This window comes from Medicago sativa, chromosome 4 (genome assembly GCF_051527215.1).
Source record: "Medicago sativa cultivar Bolivia chromosome 4, Bolivia_mono, whole genome shotgun sequence".
Taxonomy (NCBI): domain Eukaryota; kingdom Viridiplantae; phylum Streptophyta; class Magnoliopsida; order Fabales; family Fabaceae; genus Medicago; species Medicago sativa.
The window spans coordinates 7,622,734-7,646,339 of record NC_140752.1 but is presented as its reverse complement, the minus strand read 5'-3'; the positions used below and the strand labels follow the sequence as shown (position 1 = coordinate 7,646,339).

Sequence of the window (23,606 nt, the reverse complement as noted above, 5' to 3'; positions counted from 1 at the left end):
TGCTATTTTAGATTGGTAAACTAAGTTTTGCCTATGGCTTGCAATTGTTGGTATGGCTTTACTATGATAAACCTTTAAAAAAACAAAGATATGTTTTGAACCATTGAAGGGTTGGTCTTTGTCACTGTTTCGTTCCAAACTTTTTTTTTTTTGTAAATTTATTCACTGTTTTAATGGATATGTATTGACCGTGTAAAAAAGTACATATTCACAATACTCTTATTTGTTTTGTATTGTGGAAGAAAATTTAGAAGGAAAAATTTGACCGTGTAAAAATTCACGTATAAGCTTCCTCATTTATATCCACTTAGTAGTAGAGACTCCTGATGACAACTTCAATGAAACGAGTTCTCTGAAGTCAAGAGGCTCTCTTCTTATAAGGTTCTTGACTTTATCCGAGGAAAGAAGATACTGATAAGTTTTAGCAATAAACAATTTTTTTTAAATATAACTCATTCAAACATACAACAAAGAATTTAAAAAACGCGATATTCAATCATCCGTGTGCAATACTTCTATTATGCTCTTTCCTTTAATTTGCTAAAATGTAAAAAGGGCAGCTATTTCTTTAAAAAATGCGCTATTTCCCTTAATTTGCTCAATTTTCATGTATAACAAAATCTTTCAAAAACGTGATATTTAACCGGTATGAAGCACAAGTTTTTAACTATTTCATGAATCAAGACTTGGTGAGGCTTTGGTAAATATTTCTAATGTTTGTGCATTATTCCTTAAGTTGCTCATTTTTCCTTTGGAACAATTTTTTTACAAGATACGTTATTCAACCCATGCTACTTTTCCAATGCACGTTTAGTCTTCTCAATTGTTGTCTTCGCTGCAACTTGCTTTGTATCTCTCTCTACAAAAAAAGTCCTTGACGTTTTCATTTGTTACTCGTAATAAGCCGTTTTGAACATTTCATTTTCTAACCCGTGATGCAGGAGTACTCTAAATATTGTGTTATGGTTTATAATTATCTGTCATTTCACAATCTATCCGTCCGATATAATATTTTGTCAAAAAAGTAGCTAACCCCCGTGCGAAGCACGGGTTTGTAACTAGTTTATTTGAAATTGAATCCGTTCTATTGAGTTGACGTGGATAGCATCATTTGTAGCTTGTAGTTGTACTAATAGATTTATGGGTAGTGTTAATTTGTGCTTCTAGGCCACATGTTAAGAAATCTCAAAAAAGAAATATTCTTTTAAATTTTGTGCATTCAACTCATTAAAACATTAAAGATTAAATTTAATGTACGCATTTCAATATATTATTTCTACATTTGGCTTCTAAACTTGTATCTTAAGGGCACAAGTTAGCATTTCCTTAGATTTATTTGCAGCTCAAGTCAAGTTTGACCATTTTGAGAGTTTGGTAGGACATTTTAGTATATTGAAATGTTTATTTTATAAGAACATATTTAAATTAATACTTTGATGTAGGTTTACATTTGAATTAATAATTTGAGATGATCTTACTATATACTCCCTCTGATCCTATTTATAAGAAACAATTTACTTTTTAGATACATTAAATAATTTATGTATTTGGTTTAGGTTCTTGACTAAATACATACATTATTCAATGTATCTAAAAAGTCAACTTTCTCTTGTAAATAGGACCGGAGGGAGTATAAACGTATTTAAATTAGTAATTTGATATATGTTTATTAATTTCATATATGTTTAGACCGATTAACAAACTAATAGATCGATGACAAAAAATATTATTTTGTTATTTAACATGACATTTTATATCTTAAAAAAAATGACATTTTAGAGGATCTTACTATATATTGATATGCTTGAATTCTAGTTTAGAATAATACATTTAAAAATGCGAAAAAATTAATGTAGTCTAATGGGTTTAAATTACTTAAAATGTTATAACGAATTTATAATTTAATTCAAAATACAAAATCTCTAAGAAAATAATAAAAATGATAAAAATAATATTATTAATATGCCGACTTTATAGTTTAAAAGGCTTCTAAAAAAGCAATAAACTTTATTTTATTTTTTAAAAAAGAGTCAAGTTTAACTTGAACATGTTTTTTTTTTTACAATAAACTTGTTCAAGCTTTTTTTTTCTTAAAAAAAAAAACTTGAACATGTTACAGACTATATCGTTCATCTCTGTCGATTGGTCTAACATATTTTCACCTTTATATTGAGCAGTCCACTAAATTCTCATTTTTTTTTCTTCTCCATATTAAAAGGGAGTTGCAATGAGTCAATAATTAAAAACTATAGTACTTGCTCCAACACGTGATTTTTCCATCCATAACCAGTCCTCACATCACACTAAATACCAATGAATTAGCTTGACCATAAGAGAAAAGGAATTAAATTAAACAAATTATAAAGGGCTGACCAGCTAGGATTTGCAGAGGATGGACCTGGTCACATATATACATATGGTCCATTGATCTATTGTATGTGTCGTCACTTTATTTTCCGGCTATATATAGAATTAATGGGTCTATTAATATAGTTTTCCGGCTATATGACGGGGTTTACATAGTTTTACACTTTACCACTACCAACATCTTTGGAACATATAACAACAAAAATTCCTAGAGCGAGTCTAGTCTAGATAGTGATTAATTATTATTTTGGTAATAACTCTTTTTGTTTTACTAATATTTTGTTTACAATTTGCACAAAAAAAAAATGAAAAAAACAACGATATTCATTCATTCAAATCGATAGAGTACATCATTCAACACCTCGAAAAACGTAAAGGATGAATCTGCGAACAAACTCACATCATCCAAGTTAATAGCATATAACAACATAATGATTACAAAAATATATGATAAGATTAAAGTGACCAAAATACTCATGCCTCCGAATCTGCAACGTTGACGCTCAAATCTTTATTGAATAATCAATCTTTCAATTAAATGAATATCGTAACAAGACGGGAAATCAAACAACGCCGCACAAGACAACGAATAACACACCACCACATTCAGATGATGAAATCACAAAGAAAAAGCTTAAATCTATGTGAAAATCACTTATTTAGATTGAGATATAGAAAAAGATGAAGAGATGTGATTTCGGGTCAAAAATTGACCCAAAACCACCCCTCAATGAGAAAATTGGAGGAGAAAACATATAGATAAAAAATTAGGGTCGACTTGTTGGAAAGGGAGAATGACTGTCTGTGATGTCCTTCATTGGTTGGACATTAAAAAAACAAATACATATTTTGTTTACAAGTTTGGAACGAAAGGAAGGGAGGGATGAAAGAAATTTGGAAAAAAAAAAAGAATGATCAAATGGAAGAAATAAAAGAGTATAGAAGTAAGGGGCTTCGGGTTCATTTTTTATCATAATACAGAATTATTTTAGTTTTGCAAAATAAAAAATTGTATTGGAAAGGATTTTGAGGGTTTTTGAAAGGTTTGTATGAATTCTTCAAATTTGATATATTTTGTTATAATATTTTTAAAATTAAAATATATTTAAAAAGTTTAAAAAGGTAAATTTGCATTAGAACTTTTACGTTTAAAGTTAAATACGTATATTTTTTAATAAATAGTTATTTTTTTCCAATAAAAAAAATCCACTTTTAGTTGCTTTAACATGTGCACATGTTAGACAAATCCGAATGATTTTTAAGTATATAACAAAATGATTTATGAAGAGTTTAATCAAGCCACGCGTCATTTTGATTGATCCAATTTTATAAGCATGGTGAATTTTTTCTCAAATAGCACAAAAAAGGTTTTATTTTTTATTTTGGCCAAATACCATGTTTGGTCCTTTTAATTTGATAGAATTCCCAAGTTAGTCCTTTAAGAATCGAAAGTTTCAATTAAGTTCTTTTAGTTTGACAGAATTCCCAAGTTAGTCATTTAAGGGCTCGTTTGATGGTCAGGATAGGATAGAGGCAGGATATGATATAGAGCTGGATAAAGATAGGATATGATATGGACATGATAAACATTAATCCTATTGTGTGTTTGATGCGCACATGATAACAAACAGGATATCATTATAATTAAATGAAAAAATTACTCTCATAATTAATTAAATATTGTAAAAATGGTATGTTATTAATTATAATAGAAAATACATATTTTAAAAATGACAATATTTTCAAAATGACAGAATATCAAGATAATAAATAAGGAATGATCTTCTAATCCCATCAGGATAATTTCTAACCCAATCTATACCCAGGATATAAATTACAAAGGAAAGTCAGGATAGGATAGGGAAATGGTTTATTTTATCCTATCCCTTTGGTGCATCAAACATGAGATTTAAGCAGGATATGATTAATGTATCATATCCTGCCTCCCTATCCTGACCATCAAACGAGACATAAGTTTCAAAAGTTTCAAATAAATCATTTTAGTTGATAAAATATACAACCACTTTTTGATAACTTTTGTGACAACTTTCTCTTTCATACTCACATTATGTTTTTACTTTCTCTTTGCTTTGATTTTTGTGCCAATACATTTTTTTCTTTGTAAAATTATGGTTGTTCCAAAAGTTATCAATCAAATTGTTGATCAAATAACACAACTCTATTTATTAAGCACTCCGTATCTCTAACTCAACATCTAAAAAAAAATTATGTTGATCCCACCAACGACTCTAAGTCATTAATAGAAAATTATTATACTGATCCTACCAATAACGCTAAATCATTAAATTTCAACAAAAATCATTTATTTTAATGCAATTTATTTAAAAAAGACCTCAAAGAAAAAATGAAGAGAGGTGGTGCTTCCATAGCCACCTTTCTCTACAAGCATCATATTTATTTAATGTACAATGGAGGCGCCTATTTAACATGAGCTTAAATAAGTAAAGCACCGACCATTATGGACGATATAATATCAGTAGTTTAATTGTCATTTAATGATTTGATTAAGCATTTCTTATTATTTTTTTTAATATATTCTTTTTGAACTGAATGTCTCTGTGTTATATAGTCATCTAATAAAAAAATATATAGTCATCTAATCTAATAGTAACCAAAAAAAAAAAAAGATAGTCATCTAATATGAACTTCTAAAAATCGTTCAAAGGTGAAGTCCTACCATTTTTGAAAATTTACAATAAAATATAATATATCATTCTAATTTCTTTACTAAAAATAGTAAGAGTCCATCCGTTCAAAAAAATAAGGTTATGTCCCATAATTCATACAATATGAGAGTGAGTGTTAGAGAAAGTGTTAGAAAGATAATGTTTCTAACATTTCTCTCAATAAGGAGCCTAAATTGTTCTTGTCTGCACAAAATTACCATAGTAATCACTTATACACGGGAGTGGATCCTCTCCATTAGAAATGCCTCCAGTTTTCTACCGTGTCTAATTATCCACCTTTAATTATACTCTCTCTTCTTTTTATTTTCACAAACACATTCTCTCGCCTATTTAATGGAGGGTTAATAGAGGGCTTAGATTACACATGAGAGAAAAATACTGGAGACACTCTCCTCCCCTTGTACACATACCAAAACTAGTTTTGCCCAATAGTTTAAAAAACATGCATCAATATTACATTTATAGGAAGACATTGATTGTGTCCCTGAGGCTCTTTTATGGAGGAAGGAAGTTCCCTTGAAGGAGACTGTGTTCACTTGGCGTCTGTTTCAATTTTGTTTGCCTACCAAAACAAATTTATATCGTAGAGGCGTTATCTCTTCCGAGGCTCAGATGTGTGTTGCAGGTTGTGGTTTCCAGGAAACATAAAATCATCTTTTTCTGTCTTGTCACTTGTTTGGTCAAATGTGGCAACTGGTTCGACATTGACTTTGTGTTTACTCTGCAGATCATTATAATATTGTTGATCATTTTTATCAGTTTGGTACCCTTGCTGGTGGTGCGAAGTCTCGGTGCTCTCTCTTGCATTTGTTTTGGTTTGCTACTGTCTGAGTAATTTGGAAGGAAAGAAACGGCATAATATTTTCTGGTAAAGAGAACCAACCTTTGCAGCTTCTGGAAAAAATCAAATTACTATCCTTTTGGTGGTTCAAAGCTCACACTTTAGTTTTTCAGTATAGCTTTCATAATTGGTGCCATAACCCATTCTTATGTGCGGGTTGTGGTTAATTGTCGTTTCTGTTGTTGAAATACTCTTGCAATTTTTGGCTTTATTCTCAGGTACACCTTGTCCCGGGAGGATAGTCATTTGGTTTTATATATCATTTTGATTTCTTAAAAAAAAAATTACATTTATAGGAACCAATTGGAGGAGGATGCCGACTATCAAAAATCGAAATACTCATGATAAGATACACATTCCACAACATTAAATTGTTGTTTATCCTTGATCCATTCTCAAAGAATTTGTTATGTCCTCTTTCCATATTTTAGTAAGAAGACATGACATTATCTTCCGAATATTTTTTCAGTTTGAGCTCGACAAATACTCAAAAAAGCTAAAGCAATACAAGAATTTTAGGTTAATTCCTTTTTAAGAAATCAAAGAAAATATCTTTAAAAGAATCGGCTGTATAAATAATTAAGAGGATGAATTTGGTCCCATAAACCTTGCCTCCACCAACATTCTTCACTAAGTGAACATGTTATAAAGAGGTGCCACAAATTTTCCATTTTACTATCACAATTCCAACAAGTAGAGGGACATAAGTCTCACCAAGAATAAGAAGGATTATGACCAATATAAAAAAGCACACCGTGGAAAATATTTAGGTATAACATAGTCACATAATCCCTCATGAAAGTAATCTCGAGCCAAATCATATAATCCCTCTTGATTATCCACAACCTCTCCTCCCATCGAACATAATGAAGGTATACCAATCATTTTCCTATGGAAAGTTGCAGAAGCATGAAGGTATTTGGTATTAGAATCATCCATAATAAAAAAAAAAATTAAATGGTACTAATTTTATCGTTGAAATCAATTCAATTAATCATTTTTTTTATCAAAGCACTAAAATATAAAAGACAGGAGATGCCTGAACCAATACAACAGAGTCAGAAAGTGTATAACCTGCGAAAAGAAAAACTAGATCTATCCCTATAATGGAAAGATCCTAAGGAAAGAGGTGTCTAAGTCCACCATACAGAGAAGCTAAACAGATTACAAGACTTCCCTCTCTAAGAAATTTAGTACAAAAAAGTGATATTCCTATCTATTTTATTGCAAATGAACCAACTAATCTGTAGTTGTGAGGACAACTTTGGAGTTACTCTTTTGAGCACGGGTCCTCATTCCGGCTGAGTTAAAGCTAGCAGACCTCACTTTGTGCACGAGCTTCTTCTTCTTTTTCTCTGCCTTAGCGCTCTCCGATAGACTTGGATAATGTTTCTCAAAGTCAGATATGAGGGCTTCAACATTGTCCTCTTCCACCTCAATTCTCTTGTCAGGGTTGAGAGTATCCTCCATCACCTCTTCTACTTCATCCCCCCAAAGTTTAGAAAGAATTTGCACACTCTTTAGGGCTGCAGCAGAATGGAGAGAGGATTTGGAAGTAGGAATTTGGCTTGAAGGGAGCTTGTCACTTGTCAAACTAGCATAACTAGTAGTTATAGGTTGAGGCATATGAGCGGTTTCATACATAGATTGTGTGACAGGCCGATGATAGGTGTTTAAAACTGGTGACAGCACAGGAGTGGCTGCCCAATTAGTAACCTTAACTGGATCCAAAGCCTTAGGGGCAGCAACCTTATCTATGGTAACATTGGGAGAATTTCTAGGCGCATCATGCAAACCAGTAGGAACCTCCAATGTACCCAAATCACCAAGTAAAGCCTCACCTTCCGCTATCTCAGTAACATCATCCACCAATATGTCAAATGAGTTTTGTAAATCAAGATTTTGGTCAACCAAAACATCTTGATTTGTTGAGTATGTACATGGAGCAGCTGCAGCCTTAACAGGGACATTGGAACACTTACTGGGCAGATTGACATCATCATGAGAAGTGATATTTGGATTGCTAGTAGTGGGATCAGTGTGCCATTGTTGCTGAAGGTTGTGAGCTACTTTATCATGAGCATTATGCAGAGAGGTCCCAGCAGTGTGTACAACTTCAGTAATGAGAATGGGTTGCTTCTCAGAGGCAATGAGAAGGGACTCTAATTCTGAGTTAGCTTGTTTGTGAGGCAAAGGAACTGATACATTTGTCTTGGGCTGAACTGATTGTGGGGTAATTTTCTTCTGATGGTGAATTGGGCCAGCTTGGGGTTTGGTGGAACTAATACGGTGACATTGATGAATGGAATGACCTAATACTTTACAATGGGGGCAGAATGCATGTTGACACTCATACTCAACCGATACCGGAAATGCATAACCTTCCCTTTCGACAATAACAGACTCAAAAAGCTTTCCGGACATATCCACACCATCAAGCACTCGGGCATAGTGACCAAAAAGGCGAGATTGTGTTGGTTCATCTATATTGAGGGGAGTACCAATTCCAGATGCTATTTCAAAGAGGGTAGTTTTCCTCCAATATTCTTGGGGGAGATGCATTAATCTCACCCAAATTTGAGCATGTGTTTGGGTTTGATTTTGGGTATTAAAATCATTAGACCAGCAAAAGAACCTCAAAATCCCAGGTTTCAAATTAATAACACCCATAGCACATACCTGTCTCATTTCCTCAACGGAAGGAAACATGAACTCAAAGTATCCTTTGCCAAGCGGAGTAATCGACCAGTCCTTCATGTGAGGCCACAACCCATTCAGCTTCTACTTCAACACCTTCGTAGTGAGGGGGAGTCACCCTTCTGTAACGTAACACGACCATGGAGGTGGCGCTGACACTCTTCAAGCTCAGCCTCATATTCTTTTTGCGTGAGTTTGATGTGCACATTATCACCTATGATGACCTTTGGAGGAATACGAGTCAATTGAGCATCACAAGAAGTTGAAACAGCCTGTGCAAACGATTTCGCTGGCGCCGACGCCAGCTCCGATGAGGAGAGAAACAACCAGTTACAGATATTTGGAGCCATAGAAGAACAGATCTAACAAAAACGGAGTGAAAACAGCTACGATCGGAGAACCCAGAAACCCTCCCGGAGAAGTTGAATTTCACCGGAGAGAAGAGACTTCAGCGAAAACGAAGAGGAAAATCACCCAGAAGGAAAACCACCGAGCAAAACAACCGTACCGGAGAAAGAGAACAGATGAGACAAGCAAGAACCTGAACTGAGACGAGGAGGCTTCACCAGAGAAGACCACCACGAACCACCACTGAGGTCTCTGCTTCGAGCACCAAACAGAGAAACAACGCCAGAAGATGATGGATCCAAGAGAAAAATGAACAGTGATCGATTAGAATGAGGGGAAAATCTTCATCGGAGATGCATCGGAAATGGAAAACCGTCACCGGAAAGCATTGCTTAGGTGAGAGAAGAGAGAACACATCTTTTCAGTTTCTTTTCAATGTTTTTCTTTTCAATTAATCATTTTATTAAAAAATGCACGCACAATTCAAATACAAGACTTAATTTGAGACGGATGAAGTAACATTTTTGAACAAGCAGATGGAGTAACATTTGGACGGTAAATTGAAAAATACAGTGTATTTAAATTTGTTTTCCCTCAAAAATATTTTTAAAAAATTTTGAAAACAAAAATTTGGACGGTAAACACTCAAGCCAAGAATGCATCATTAACTGAATACTAAATTTGGACGGAAAAATATGTTTTGATGATCACCTTAATTGATCAAACCATCATCACCCACGAAATAATAGTATTTACTTTAGCCATGAATACTAAATAATATTTGGACGGAGAAAATGAATGCTAAATAATATTCACAAAAATTAATGAATAAATAATTATAGTTAATGTCCACTAAAAAAAATAGTTAATGTCTCACTTTAGCCATGAAATTGAAAAGAAAGCTGTGCAAAATCACTTTGGAGTTCTATACATACTCTTATATCTTCTAGTACTATGTATTTATTTTTGCATGGAAAGATAAGCAAATTTAGAAGCCGGTTTTGATATACAGTAACATTAATATTAATATCTTTATTTATATATTTCCATTCTTTCTGTTAATTTGTTTTTTTTTCACATTATTACATTTCTATATATCTTTATAGAAAGTTGTTTATGAATAAATATGAAATTAATTTCTGGTAATTTGTTTTTTCACTTTATTATATTTCTATATATCTTTATAGAAAGTTGTTACACAATAAATATGAAATTAAAATGGAAAACAATTATTCAGTCAATTTTAAAATAATCAAATGCTCTTCCACATAATGACGTTGATTACTAAAACTTGACCTAGATTGACTACACTAGTAAGATTTTCTTCATGAAATCAAACAAATAAAATTATCACTAATTTGATTTTCCAATTTTTTTTTTTCTTTCTCTCTTCATGTGAAAAGAAAAGGATTCAACGTATTATTGCACAGAAAACAAAGTTAAAATGAATGGATTACTAGATTGACTAAAATCTACAATAAATAAATAAAGATACAAATGCTAAGAACCGATGAGAAAATGACAAGTTTGCGATTAATTGGAGGTTCAATAATAGAGACTTTTAGACCTAAGATTCTGTGTATAATCAAACAGGCCAAATTAACGGTCCATAATCACTTATCAAGCTCAAACACTTGATAAAACAAAAATAAATCCGCCACACAACTTTCTGCCACGTGTCAATCAATCAACGGTTAGTTTCTCCTTTACAAATTTCCTGTTTTGTCTTTAGCCTTAGCCTAATTCCATGCAATTGGTCTCTCTCTCTTCATATCTCTTAATTATTCACATATAAAGAGAGTGAAAGAAAAAATATATTAAAAATAAAAAATCTATAAAAAGAACGAAAAAAAAAAAGAATAGAGAGAAGGGTTATCTTTCAAACCTTATTAGCAACAAGGAGAGGCTAGAATTGCTCTTGAAATCTTGAAAAAGGTTAAAAACTTATCCTATCTTCTTTCATCACAAAATTGTCACAATATATTACATTCTTTCTCTCATCACTATATACTATATAGTCTTTTTCTCTTCACTCTCTTTTTCTTTCTTTCAAGTTCTCATCATCATCATTCACATATTGATATATTTTCATCATTCATATTGAGAATTGCTCTTTTTGTTCTTTGGTAGTGCCAAAAGGGTGTTGTGAGAGAAAAAAAAATGGCCCCAAAATCAGGGAAAGGAAAAACAAATAAAGCTAAGACAGAGAAGAAGAAAAAGGAGGAGAAAGGTCACATTCTTTATCTTACTTCAAGAATTTTAAAAACAAACATCATATTTTTATGTCTCTTTTTTTTTTTAATGAAACATGTTTTACTAAATAATTACTTGTTTTAATTTTCATTTTTTCAGCTGTGGCACCTTCTCTTGTAGACATTATTGTGGTAACTCCTTATGATTCACAAATTGTATTGAAGGTACACATTTTTTCTCACATTCATCAAAATTGATTTTTTAAAAATTGGTTTAATTTATTATTAACAATGATTAATAATATTCTTTTTTTGTGCAAAAGGGTATCTCTACTGATAAGATACTTGATGTGAGGAAGCTATTGGCTGTGAAGGTGGAGACATGCCATTTTACAAACTATTCTTTATCTCATGAGGTTTGTGTTTTTTAGCTCAATTGAGTATTTTTTTTAATATTTCATCATTCTTTAATTTATTAATAGTTTATTCCTAACTAGCCAAATTAAGTACTTAGCTTTTGATTATTTAATTAATTGGTTTATTCTCTTCCTCCTTAATTAAGGTTAAAGGTCAGAGATTAAATGACAGAGTTGAAGTTGTTACCCTAAAGCCATGTCTACTAAGAATGGTTGAAGGTAGGTGTAGCTAGTATATCTGTTTATTTAACATCAACTACTATTTGTGTCACATATTTGCATGTGCATTTTGTTGAATTTACCATGTGTTGAAATTTTTATGCAATTAGTATAATCTAAGTACTTTATTGTATCTTAGCAAAGTGGGTAATAAACTACTTAGTGATGCTAAGCAAATCTTGCACCTATAAAAAAATAAGCCATGAAAAGGTCAATTTCAAGTAAAATATATTGACTGCTGTGTATCATATTTTTACATGTAAATTCCATTTTGTGTTCTGTTTTCAAAAGTTTGTATAAAAAAGATGAAAAAATAATAGTTTACTTTTTTACATATAAATATTTGAAAACATAAAATAGAGTAAAAACAAATGGAAACTTTATAATTTAAATAAAACATTTAAATTTTTTCCTTTTTCCTTTTTCCTAATTAAACATACCCATATTTATTTATTTTTTGACAAAAAACATACCCATATTTGTTTATCTACTTTTAGTGCTGATTGAATAACAAACGGGGCATGTATAAATGACATAGTGTGTGGACATGTCTAAGGTGGATGTGACCACTAATGAACCATAACTATAGGCAATATTAACATTAACATTTAAATACATAAGGTTAAATTTTTGATATATTCAATGGTTATTACTATTGGTAATGGTTCATCGATCCCCCATCTACCACGTTCTTTGCTTCATCTACCAATGGAAAAAGTCAAAGAGTTTTACCATTTTTTATATCAAAAAAATAAATATGAACAAGTGTTTTGGAATACTAGTACTCTTTATTTATAGGTTGCAAAATCAATGCTGCCCTTTATTTTTTGCTGAAACATTTGGTATCTTTCAAAGTTGAAGTTGAGTACAATCTAATTTTAGATATTTATTTTTAAAATGTAGTACTAGAATGAATGATATTTTTAGATTTGGAATCTAAGAAAATTCTCTTGTTTCCCTCATTCTCTTGTTAGAAACTTTGTTCAATGTCACTAGTGTCAAAGCCTCTAAATAATTATTGAATCATTCCATGTATTGATTCATAAGATTTGTTTAATAAAAATTCATGTGAGTAACTTAACATAAAATATATGGTTAGGAATCGCTCTTTAATGCTTCCCATATTGGAGAAGACAGGTTGCTCCTAAGAAGTCATTAAATTTTTTATGGTAACATAAAAATATCATTTTCGGGGGCCCTTGTAAAACTCTGAAAGCAATGACATTCATTGGTTCAGATGTTTTCAACAAAATCTATTTTTTTTAACAAGTTAAAATAACACAAAAACTATTTGATATACTAAAAAGAAATATTCTATTTATTAGAAATGAAAATGTACTAGCTTTTTCAAACAATTTTTCATATTTTAATTGTTTTAATTTTTTTCTCAGATAAATGTAAAGAATATAGTCATTTTCATTTGCGGTGATATTTGTTTTTGTGTGATGCATTGATTGATTCTATAGATTTTTTGTGTGTCATTTATTCATTCAAGTTGCGTCCTTAGTGGAATACCAAACCCCACCTCTCTGCTTCCAATAAATCTCCATCACATGTTTATATATTCAATAATAAATAATTTAACTTATGTTTGGAGCGGGATTTTGAAAGAAAAAGTTATAGAAATCTTTCTAAAAATAAAAAAAAAATGTAATAAAATATTTGTAATATTATAAAGAAAAAAGTTGTAAAATACTTGAAAAAATAAATTCAATGGATTCAAATATTCTAGAATCTTTTTTGTTGATCAAATTTATCTACTAGAAAAAAATCATAAGTTCAACTTACCTGAGCTAAAGCTTGAAGAATAAAATTATACTAAAATGTAAGTTTGACCCTTCAAAATCCTCCAAAACTCTCGCTCTAAATATATAATTGTATTATTATTATTTTTATTCATATTTACAAATACCTTACTCAACATATCAAATATCTCTACAACTTTCCTAATGTAAGTTGTATTTACGGACTACATCATGCATGCATTTTTATTAAGAGCTAATCATTTTTTTAATAGATTATTAAGAGTTTAATTGGTATATATTGTTGATGTATCCATTTTTACCCTGAAAATAAATATTATTTTTTATTTTTTATTTTTACAGAGAATTACAATGAAGAATCTCAAGCAACTACACACGTGCGAAGGTTATTGGACATTATAGCCTGCACAACAAAATTCGGAAAGCCCAAACGCAACATAGCAGGCCCAGACTCATCAAAGCCCAAGAAAAACGGAAAAGCCCATAATCAAAACAAGAGCGGTTTGAGCCCACCCGTAACACCGAATGGAGAAACCCGGGTCGGGTCACCAATGTCGGAGCCGCCGGCGTCGCCGATATCGGAGAATGTGGGAATGGTGGCGATTCATCCGACGCCGAAGTTGTCGGATTTTTATGAGTTCTTTTCATTTTCGAATCTCACTCCTCCGATTTTGCGTGAGTCTCTCTCTCTCTCTCTCTCTTCAATTTTTATGCGTTTTTGCTAGGGTTGAAAATTTGGCATGGTGATAAGGGTATTTATGTCTTTTTATATGCAGATTTGAAGAAATGTGAACTGAAGGAAGAAGATGATAGAGGCAAAGGAGATTACTTTCAGCTTCAGGTTTTGCTAATTTTTCTTTTTTGTTCCTTATTTGTTTTGTTACTTAGGGCTTCTTTGAATTTGAATTGTTAGTTTCAGCTTATATAATACTATGAAATACGGAAACGGACACGGGACATGGTCAGTCTGACACAATTTGATAAAATCACATAATTTACTGCAAATATATGTGTCGCGACACCTTTCTGACATCGGGACACACCTAATCTGAGGAGTGTCCGTGCTTTATAGATGTAATATGATATGACCAAATGCTTGTGAGCTTGACTTGCCAAACAAACGCTTTGTGTGGCAAGACAAAAATGCTAGTTTATACTCCCTCCGTTTCAAAATGAGTGTCGCTTTAGCCAATTGCACATAGATTAAGGAATGGAATAAAGTAGTCAAATGTCATAGCAATTTTACCAAATTATCCTAATCAACTATTGGTTTGTTTTTCATCAAAGAAAAAATAATACTTTAGAAGTAGTGTAACATAGTATTAATTGGAGGGTACAATTGAAAAGAAAAAGTTATTATTGCATTGAAAACCGAAAGTGACATTCATTTTGAAACAATTTTTTTTGGCTAAAGCGACACTCATTTTGAAACGGAGGGAGTAGTGTATAAGCTCGTATAATTGTTGTTCTTTCACGAGCATATATATCACATTGTATTAAAAAAAAATTAAATGTATTACCCTGTAATATTGTTATGGTTGCATGTGTCTGATTTAAAGCTGAAAGTGTAAATGTTGTTGGTGCATGAAGGTTAAAATCAGCAATGGGAAAGTAATAGAAGTGGTTGCTTCAGAGAAAGGCTTTTACAGTGTTGGAAAGCTGTCTCTACAGAGTCACACATTGGTTGATCTTCTGCAACAGCTCAGCAGAGGTTTTGCTAATGTAAGTTTCTATTTATGTACATATTTATTTGATTGTCTGGTTATAACCTCTTGGTCATTATTATTTTTTGTTGTATATTGTCTTTAAATAATATAATAGTCATTTAATTTGTTAAAAAAAATTCTTATATACTCTTCAAAGAAATTTATTTTGATTTTAGTAAATTAGTTTGTTAGTTTATTCTAACGATTCATAGCTTCCAACTTTGTAGAAATATCTGCACACACATTTCCTTGGTATTAAATAATGATAACTAATGAATAATAAATTTTTCGGTAAAACATGCCAACTTAGTGATATTCATGAATCATGACGTTATACACGGGCCAGATTCTAAATGATTTCCTACTGAATGGCTAGCTATACTTTCATGTGTTTTCTGCTGACTCTAACAAATGACTGATCAATGCAGGCTTATGGATCATTGATGAAAGCTTTTGCGGATCGTAACAAGGTTAGCTTTACATTAAATGAAATTGGTCTTGGTTTTTTTTTGAGAAAAAGAGTTCGATAACTTAATGATTGTGCAAACAAGTTTTACGCAGACATTCGTTAATATTACACTGATGCAAGATAATGAAATATGGTTGGACATTATTGTAAATTTTACTCTGTACAGTCTTTAAACTCAGATTTTGTTTTATTAAATAACTGCATAATTCTCCAGTTTGGCAATCTTCCATATGGACTCCGATCGAATACATGGCTAGTTGCTCCATCCGTTGGTGAATCTCTTTCAAACTTTCCAGCTCTACCTGCTGAGGATGAAAACTGGGGTGGCAATGGTGGTGGCCAGGGAAGAAATGGAGAATATGAACGTCGACCATGGGCAACAGATTTTGAAATTTTGGCTTCTCTTCCTTCCAAAACTGAGGAGGAGAGGGTGATCAGAGACCGAAAAGCTTTTCTACTTCATAATCAGTTTGTTGATACATCGATATTTAAGGCTGTTGCAGCTATACAGCATGTGATGGAGTCCAAGTCTAGTATGAATTCTTCTCCGGGTTCTGTTATGCATCGAGATCAAGTGGGAGACTTATCCGTTGTAGTTGTACGTGGTGGAAATGGAAAGTTTGATTCTACACTGAATGAATCGAGTAAGCATAATGACGATGTTCAGAAGAATTTAATCAAAGGGTTGTCTGCAGATGAAAGTGTCACTGTTAATGTAAGTAATGTATACTCCCATTTTTCGAGGTTATAGATGTATATGCTTATGTACTTTTTGAGATCGATCAAATGTCACTCGTCTAATTTCATCTCTGTTTTTTATTTTACCAAAAATCACATTGATGATTGATTACCATTCTACTTCATATTTTACTGATAGCATCTCCAAAATACCCCTCATTTAATTTAACTTTATGTATTTTCAATGAATCAATTTATTTGTCATGAAGGGTAATTTATTTGTCATGAAGGGTAATTTAGCCAATAGATTGAATGTTAAATGAATCAATTTATTTGTCATGAAGGGTAATTTAGCCAATAGATTAAATGTGATCAACTACTTTTCTTAATACGCGTAATTTGGTCTAATTTTGCTTATACTTCACTCCTAAAAAACTCTTCATCCTTCCATGTGATTTTGTTGTCTTTGTATTTCATGATACATACATGATTCTATCTACTCTTAGTTCATTGAAATTCTAAAATTAGTGATGAATTGGTTTTGAACTTGGGTGGTTAGAATATTTCTATATGAAAGATACTAAGATGAGGTTTTTTTTTTGGCATTTTTTATGACAGGACACTTCTTCCTTGGCCGTAGTTGTTGTTCACCACTGTGGATATACAGCTACAGTGAAGGCTGTTGGTAATGCGAATGCAAGGAAACCTAAAGTTCAGGATATCGAAATAGATGATCAACCAGAAGGAGGCGCAAATGCTCTTAACATCAATAGGTTTGAACATTAAGCTATTCTAAGATTGCATATCAATTCTGGTTAAACATTTGGATTTAATTGGTATTCACTGTCGATGTGAAGAGTTTTACAATGTCATTCGATTGTAATCATTGGATCATTAAATATCTCAGTTTACTTAAATGACCATTTTTAAAGTCACAGATACGATAGGTTGTGATTGATTGATAGTGACAAAAGTGTTACACTAACAGTGCATTAAAATTAAACTCAAATCATTTTATTAACAATAAAAAAGTTATGGTGAGGCTTACAACACTTTTTATGATGTTTGTAGTTTGAGGGCACTGCTTCACAAATCTGGAGCTGATTCATCAGAAGGGACTTTGACGTCCTTGTCAAATTTTGATGACTTGGATGCTTCTAAAGATCTTGTTAGGAAGGTGGTTGAGGAATCCATCGAAAAGATAAAGGAAGAGCCAAGTGTTTCAAAACGGTCGATTCGATGGGAACTTGGTTCTTCTTGGATGCAGCATCTGCAAAAACAGGAAAATTCAACCGATGGCAGTTCCAATAACAAGGATGGAAGTAATGTCGAGCCAGCCGTGAAAGGTCTTGGAAAGCAATTTAAATTATTGAAGAAGAGGGAAAAGAAACCAAGTGACATAAATTGTGCAGAGGAGCAAAATAACGATGAGCCAAATAACGATGAACCAAGTAGTTTGAATGAATTAGAGAAACTACTTTCTCCAGAAGCCTTTTTGCGTCTCAAAGAATCTGGATCTGGTCTTCATATGAAGGTTTGTGGTATACTTTGTAGATTGTGATACTTTATTTTAGGTGTATTTTCTTGTTGTCATTTGTTTTACTTGAAAATATGTATGTCACTTCTCTTGTAATTATGCTAATTCTCTTTTTTTTATTTTTTTTTATTTTCTTATTTATCGTACATTGTAAATTTGCTATGTTGATGTTTATGATGTGTTTTTTATATTTTTATATCTGATTTTCAATTTGTATCTTCCTGCAACAGACGGTGGATGAGCTTATCAACATGGCACACAAGTTTTATGATGAAGTTGCCTTGCCAAAGCTGGTAATGTTACATTATTCAATGGACTCTACATTCCTTAAATAACTTGAATGTTGTTTCCATGGATTAAGAACTGAGGAGTGTGTTACTTTTTTAGGTTACGGACTTTGGATCACTTGAACTTTCTCCTGTTGATGGTCGTACACTTACTGATTTCATGCATTTAAGAGGACTAAAGATGGGATCTTTGGGTGAAGTGGTGAGAATTTTTCTCTTCATCCTTGGTTATAGAAAAAGTATATTTTGAATGAATGTTAAAATGTTTTAAGCTATAGTTTCAAATTTACTTTTGTAAACTAAATACCGTGTCTAGTTATACTAACTAGTTTTTGTAATTTAACATTTGTTTTTTTTTTTTTTTTTTTTTTGTTCTAATCTCATGTATGAATCAGGTTAAACTTTCAGAGAATCTTCCACACATACAATCACTTTGTATTCATGAGATGATTACTCGAGCATTCAAGCATCTACTTAAAGCAGTCATTGCTTCTGTAGACAATGCAGCAGATTTACCTTCAGTCATTGCCTCGACACTGAATTTTTTTCTTGGAGGGTGTCAAACTGAAGATACAGACCAAACTTTGGGTGATGATTATCATCTCAAAATTCATTGGTTACGTATGTTTTTGTCAAAAAGATTTGGATGGACATTAAAAGATGAATTTCAACATTTGAGAAAGTTATCTATTCTTAGAGGGCTCTGTCACAAGGTATCAGTTGGTTCTCTTGATCACTTATTATATCTTTTTACACGACTCTTTTATTGATTTCAGATGTTATTTTGTTTTCTTCAGGTTGGATTAGAATTGTTCCCTAGAGATTATGACATGGAGTCCCCTAAGCCCTTTGGAAAGTATGATATTATCAGCCTTGTTCCCGTTTGCAAGGTGTGATTTTGTTTATGTATCAGTCACAAGTCCATTTTAAGAATAATTCATTAATTATGATCTCATTATACAACATATTTACCAACAAGATCATATTTTACTTTACAGCATGTGGGATGCTCCTCAATAGATGGACGCAATTTATTGGAATCATCGAAAATTGCTCTTGATAAAGGAAAGCTTGAGGATGCTGTTAGTTATGGAACAAAGGTAATCATCAATTCCTTGGAACGAACCATTTAGTGTTTTTTATAAACATGGCACATAGTTTGACATTACTATCATTACAGGCATTAGCAAAGATGATGACTGTTTGTGGTCCATATCATCGAAATACTGCAAGTGCGTATAGTCTTCTTGCTGTGGTTCTCTACCACACAGGAGATTTTAACCAGGTAAATTACACTTGTCAGATTTTAGTCCCAGATACTATAGAATTCTGATATTTATGGTTTAATTTTTCCTGATACTAGTTTTAGACTAGCAATGATAGAAACAGAGTTTTTTTAGACTAGCGATGATAGAAACAGAGTTTTTTTCTTAAGCTGCCAAGTTATAAGGGAAAAAAGAGGTAAGAAAGGATAAAGGAAAAAATATGTTGTACCTATATATGGTCCTGTATGTGTATGTTTGGTGGATCCAATGTTGTCAATAACGGATCACAGAAATAGCTATTTGTTCAAATTCTGCTACAATACAGTCCTATAGCACTGGTATAACCACTATTTGACAAAACTTTGTACTTGCACCATTATAGCAGCTACTTGAAAATACCGGGTGGACCTGTGCCAATTTTATGTAGAAAATAACTGAAGGTTTAGTATTTATATTTAATCTTCATTATACTGTCTTTTATTCAGGCCACCATTTATCAGCAAAAGGCGTTGGATATAAATGAGAGGGAGCTTGGACTTGACCATCCTGACACAATGAAAAGCTATGGGGATCTTTCTGTTTTCTATTACCGTCTGCAACATATTGAGCTGGCTCTGAAGTAAGTAAAGCTTTGCTGAATTGGATTAGTTGTTTGTTTCATGAATTTCTGTTCATTATTATGAAACTTACCATGTTCTCATTAAACTTAATGCATATTTTGATAGGTACGTTAATCGCGCTCTCTTCCTCCTACATTTCACATGCGGTCTGTCTCATCCAAATACAGCTGCTACATATATAAATGTTGCTATGATGGAAGAAGGCATGGGAAATGTTCATGTGGCACTTCGGTACTTGCATGAAGCTCTTAAATGCAACAAAAGATTGTTGGGAGCAGATCATATACAGGTCTCTCTATCTTTCATTTATTTAACTTTGTTTCCCACTGGAGAACATTGTTTTATAATGTATTTTTCATCTTATAGACTGCTGCAAGCTATCATGCCATAGCCATAGCACTTTCATTGATGGAAGCATATTCTCTGAGTGTGCAACATGAGCAAACTACACTTAAGATACTTCAGGCGAAGCTTGGCACAGAAGATCTTCGAACTCAGGTCATTTCCCTTTCTTCTATTATGCAAGATACTATTAGATTGTAAGATGTATTATAATATTTTTGATATCTTTGATATTATATTAGAGTATCTTAGTTTATTTCCTAGGATCAGTTTATATAAGCTTAGAGTATCTCTTAGGATTAGTTTTTTTTCTTGTTATGATTTATTACCTGATTTCCGTATTTATTTAGGATTGAGTCTATCTATGTATTCCTTTTAAATTGGGATTAATGTTTAGCCTTTTGTATTAAGTCAACATCAAGCTGTTATCGATAAAATTTGAGCTTTTATTTTTTATCTCCTCTGTAAACCTCACAACTTCATCATATACTCTAATTGCCATAATATAGAATTAGTAAATAATATTGGATAGTGTTAACAATTTTTTAAATTTGGAAATTTCGCCAATGCAGGACGCGGCTGCATGGCTAGAATATTTTGAATCAAAAGCTATAGAGCAGCAAGAAGCAGCAAAAAATGGAACTCCAAAGACAGACACATCCATTGCAAGTAAAGGTCACCTTAGGTACTGACCTTGAATCCCTTTATTATTGTTTTCCAAATAAATAGGTTATATTATTTGCTACAAAAATATGTGAATATGTTTTCATGTAGTGTGTCAGATCTCCTGGATTTTATTAGTCCTGACAACGATTCAAAGGGAAATGATGCTCAACGGAAACAAAGGCGTCCAAAGGTGAGGAAATATATATTTTTTCATGTTTATTTATTCTTAACATAAAATCTACTTGGATTTTCCCTTTGAGGGCATGCTTGTAAACTTGGGATTCATTTCAGTTTTGATCATATTTATACTATATTCTGATGGCATGCTAAGGTAACACATGCTTTGTTCTTTAATAAATAATTGTATAAGGTAAACAAGGAAGACTATGTTACAAAGATTGGGAGTTTTTACATTTATTAAAGTCAACTGTGAAGGACATTCAACCTATTACATTCTTTTTTGGAGTTAGCTTATATTTCTAGGTGAAGCTCTGAGAGTTTGATAAGTTTCAAATCAAAACTAATTCTGAAAACCTTTTATGTCACTTTTATATGTGATTTTTTCAGATACTTCCAGTAAGTGATAACAACTCTCAAGAACACGATGATGCTGCAATAGTTGATGATGTCGTTATTGTTGACAATGCAAAAGATGCCACAAAAGCAGTAGAAAGCAAAATAGAAGAAACAAAAGCCAAACATGGAACCGAAGAACCAAAAAAAATTGTTGATCTCAGCATGCACAAGCCAGTGGTGACAGTTGAAGCTGTTTATGAGACATCATCTGATGAAGGTTGGCAAGAAGCCAATTCAAAAGGGCGTTCAGGTAACGCTGCTAATCGCAAGTCTGGACGCAGACAACGGCCTCTTCTATCAAAGCTCACTGTTAATGGTTCTGATAATCACATGTACAAGGAAGCCAGTTACAGGAATGACACAACCCTGCACCAAAAAGCAGCTCCAAAAGTAGCTTCAGCTATGTTATCTCCATCTAGAAAATCAAAAACACCAAAAGCTTTGTCATCTAAAATTTCATCAACTCCAGCATCATTGAGTTCTTTGGCCTCAAAGTCTATATCTTACAAAGAAGTCGCTGCTGCACCACCAGGTACAGTTTTAAAGCCATTGTTGGAAAAAACCGAGACAGAAAAGGTAAATGATGAAAATGAGATGCCGAAAAATGAAGGTTCTATCGAAACTTCTAATGCTGATACAGTTCCACAAAAAGATGAAAAAGAACCTTCTGATGCTGATACAGATCCACAACAAGATGAATCTGAACAAGATAACTCTTCATCAGAACTTGAGAAGGTTTCCCCTTCATCTGATCAAGCAAAATCTTCCGAAACAAATGGAAGCAAGCTTTCTGCTGCAGCCAAACCTTTCAGCCCAGGAACGTTGTCCGCGTCTCGCCATTTAAGTCCAGTTCCTCTCGCGAGCATATATGATGCAAATGGGAGTCAAGGCATTCTTGTAGAGCCTGTTCTTCCTCCTGCTGCTGCCAGGGTCCCTTGTGGCCCTAGATCACCGTTGTATTACAGAACCAATTATACATTCCGCATGAAACACAGTTCGACCAAAATAAGGGAAATGAGTGGATCAGGTGGTCCGAAAATTATGAATCCACATGCTCCTGAGTTTGTTCCAAGAAGTGCTTCTCAAGTAGAAAATGGTGAAAAGAACAGTGCCTCCAAAAACTGTCTTTCTGAATCCGAGAAGTCAGAGATAGCAAGGCAGATATTGCTGAGTTTTCTAGTGAAGTCTGTTCATCAAAATGCTGATGCTGTGGATGAGCCTAAAGTTAGTGAAGGAAAAGTTGAGAACTTTGAAAACTCTTCTGATGAAGTAGCTAAAGACAGCGCTGTCATAAAAATAATGTACGGTACTGAGGAAAAGAATAAGACAGTAGTTAATTCCAGCGATGACAGTGAAGAGCAGGACAATTTAGATGGTGAAGGATTTGTAGTTGTCACAAACAGGAGAAAAAGCAGGCAAAAAACCACAAATGGAGTCGCTGAATTGTACAACCAGCCGTCAATTTGTGCTTCGGTTCGTTGATTAGAGTCATGAAATGAATCACCAATGATCCAAATTTGTTTGCTTTGTATGGACAAAGCTCTTGACATCATTTTGTTAATAGTATGTGACCTCCTTCCATAGAATTTTGGTCATCAAATTCATTTTGTTTTTGTTTATACAATAAGTTAATTAGGGTTTTGTTTTTGCTCTCTATATAATAAGATACTTGCAAATTTTGTTTTGTCAATAAAATGCTGATTGGTAAGTTCACTTGAGTTTTATTGTTGTTATTTTATACCCTGCAAAGCCATGATTTCCAAATTTATGGTGATGTGAGAAGAACCTAGTTGGTAGGTGATGTGTGTGAGTACATTGTAAGCTTTATTTGTGCTTTGAGGTGTGACATGGCCGTAGTGATTGAAAAGTTTCTCACTGCTCTTCTTTTTTATTTTTACTAGCTGAAACA

The 23,606-nt window shown here is 32.7% G+C and overlaps 2 protein-coding genes across 3 annotated transcripts; one reads left to right on the top strand and one right to left on the bottom strand.

The window, feature by feature from the left end:
- Positions 1 to 7,155: 7,155 nt before the first annotated feature.
- Positions 7,156 to 8,963, bottom strand: LOC146925933 (uncharacterized). The gene is made up of 2 exons (XM_085704792.1): positions 8,774 to 8,963; positions 7,156 to 8,672 (listed from the first exon to the last, which is right to left on the bottom strand). The coding sequence occupies exons 1-2, from the start codon at positions 8,961 to 8,963 to the stop codon at positions 7,156 to 7,158; spliced, it is 1,707 nt and encodes a 568-aa protein (XP_085560918.1).
- A 1,865-nt stretch (positions 8,964 to 10,828) lies between these two features.
- Positions 10,829 to 23,569, top strand: LOC146925932 (Tetratricopeptide repeat (TPR)-like superfamily protein). 2 transcript variants are annotated; one of them, XM_085758363.1, is made up of 24 exons: positions 10,829 to 10,896; positions 11,092 to 11,191; positions 11,314 to 11,378; positions 11,477 to 11,569; positions 11,716 to 11,788; positions 13,894 to 14,226; positions 14,328 to 14,392; positions 15,142 to 15,273; positions 15,686 to 15,727; positions 15,941 to 16,441; positions 17,023 to 17,177; positions 17,476 to 17,938; positions 18,172 to 18,234; positions 18,329 to 18,430; positions 18,624 to 18,941; positions 19,026 to 19,118; positions 19,227 to 19,328; positions 19,409 to 19,513; positions 19,979 to 20,112; positions 20,219 to 20,402; positions 20,480 to 20,611; positions 21,028 to 21,140; positions 21,230 to 21,311; positions 21,689 to 23,415. In XM_085758363.1, exons 2-24 carry the CDS (start codon positions 11,122 to 11,124, stop codon positions 23,177 to 23,179), a joined length of 4,911 nt encoding a protein of 1,636 aa, XP_085614489.1. In that variant the 5' UTR covers positions 10,829 to 10,896; positions 11,092 to 11,121; the 3' UTR covers positions 23,180 to 23,415. The 2 variants fall into 2 exon arrangements, with proteins under 2 accessions (XP_085614489.1, XP_085614490.1); XM_085758364.1 differs by lacking the exon at positions 10,829 to 10,896 and adding an exon at positions 23,417 to 23,569 and having other exon boundaries at positions 10,969 to 11,191; positions 21,689 to 23,174.
- Positions 23,570 to 23,606: the final 37 nt, after the last annotated feature.

Bases quoted from the DNA above. Each gene is read 5' to 3' on its own strand.
- LOC146925933 (XM_085704792.1), bottom strand. From the start codon at position 8,963: ATGGCTCCAAATATCTGTAACTGGTTGTTTCTCTCCTCATCGGAGCTG. The intron at 8,673-8,773 runs AGTGTCAGCGCC...TGTGGCCTCACA, and splicing joins ATATGAGGCTGAGCTTGAAG to TGAAGGACTGGTCGATTACT.
- LOC146925932 (XM_085758364.1), top strand. From the start codon at position 11,122: ATGGCCCCAAAATCAGGGAAAGGAAAAACAAATAAAGCTAAGACAGAG. The intron at 14,227-14,327 runs GTGAGTCTCTCT...TTTTATATGCAG, and splicing joins TCTCACTCCTCCGATTTTGC to ATTTGAAGAAATGTGAACTG. The intron at 20,403-20,479 runs GTCTCTCTATCT...TTCATCTTATAG, and splicing joins TGGGAGCAGATCATATACAG to ACTGCTGCAAGCTATCATGC.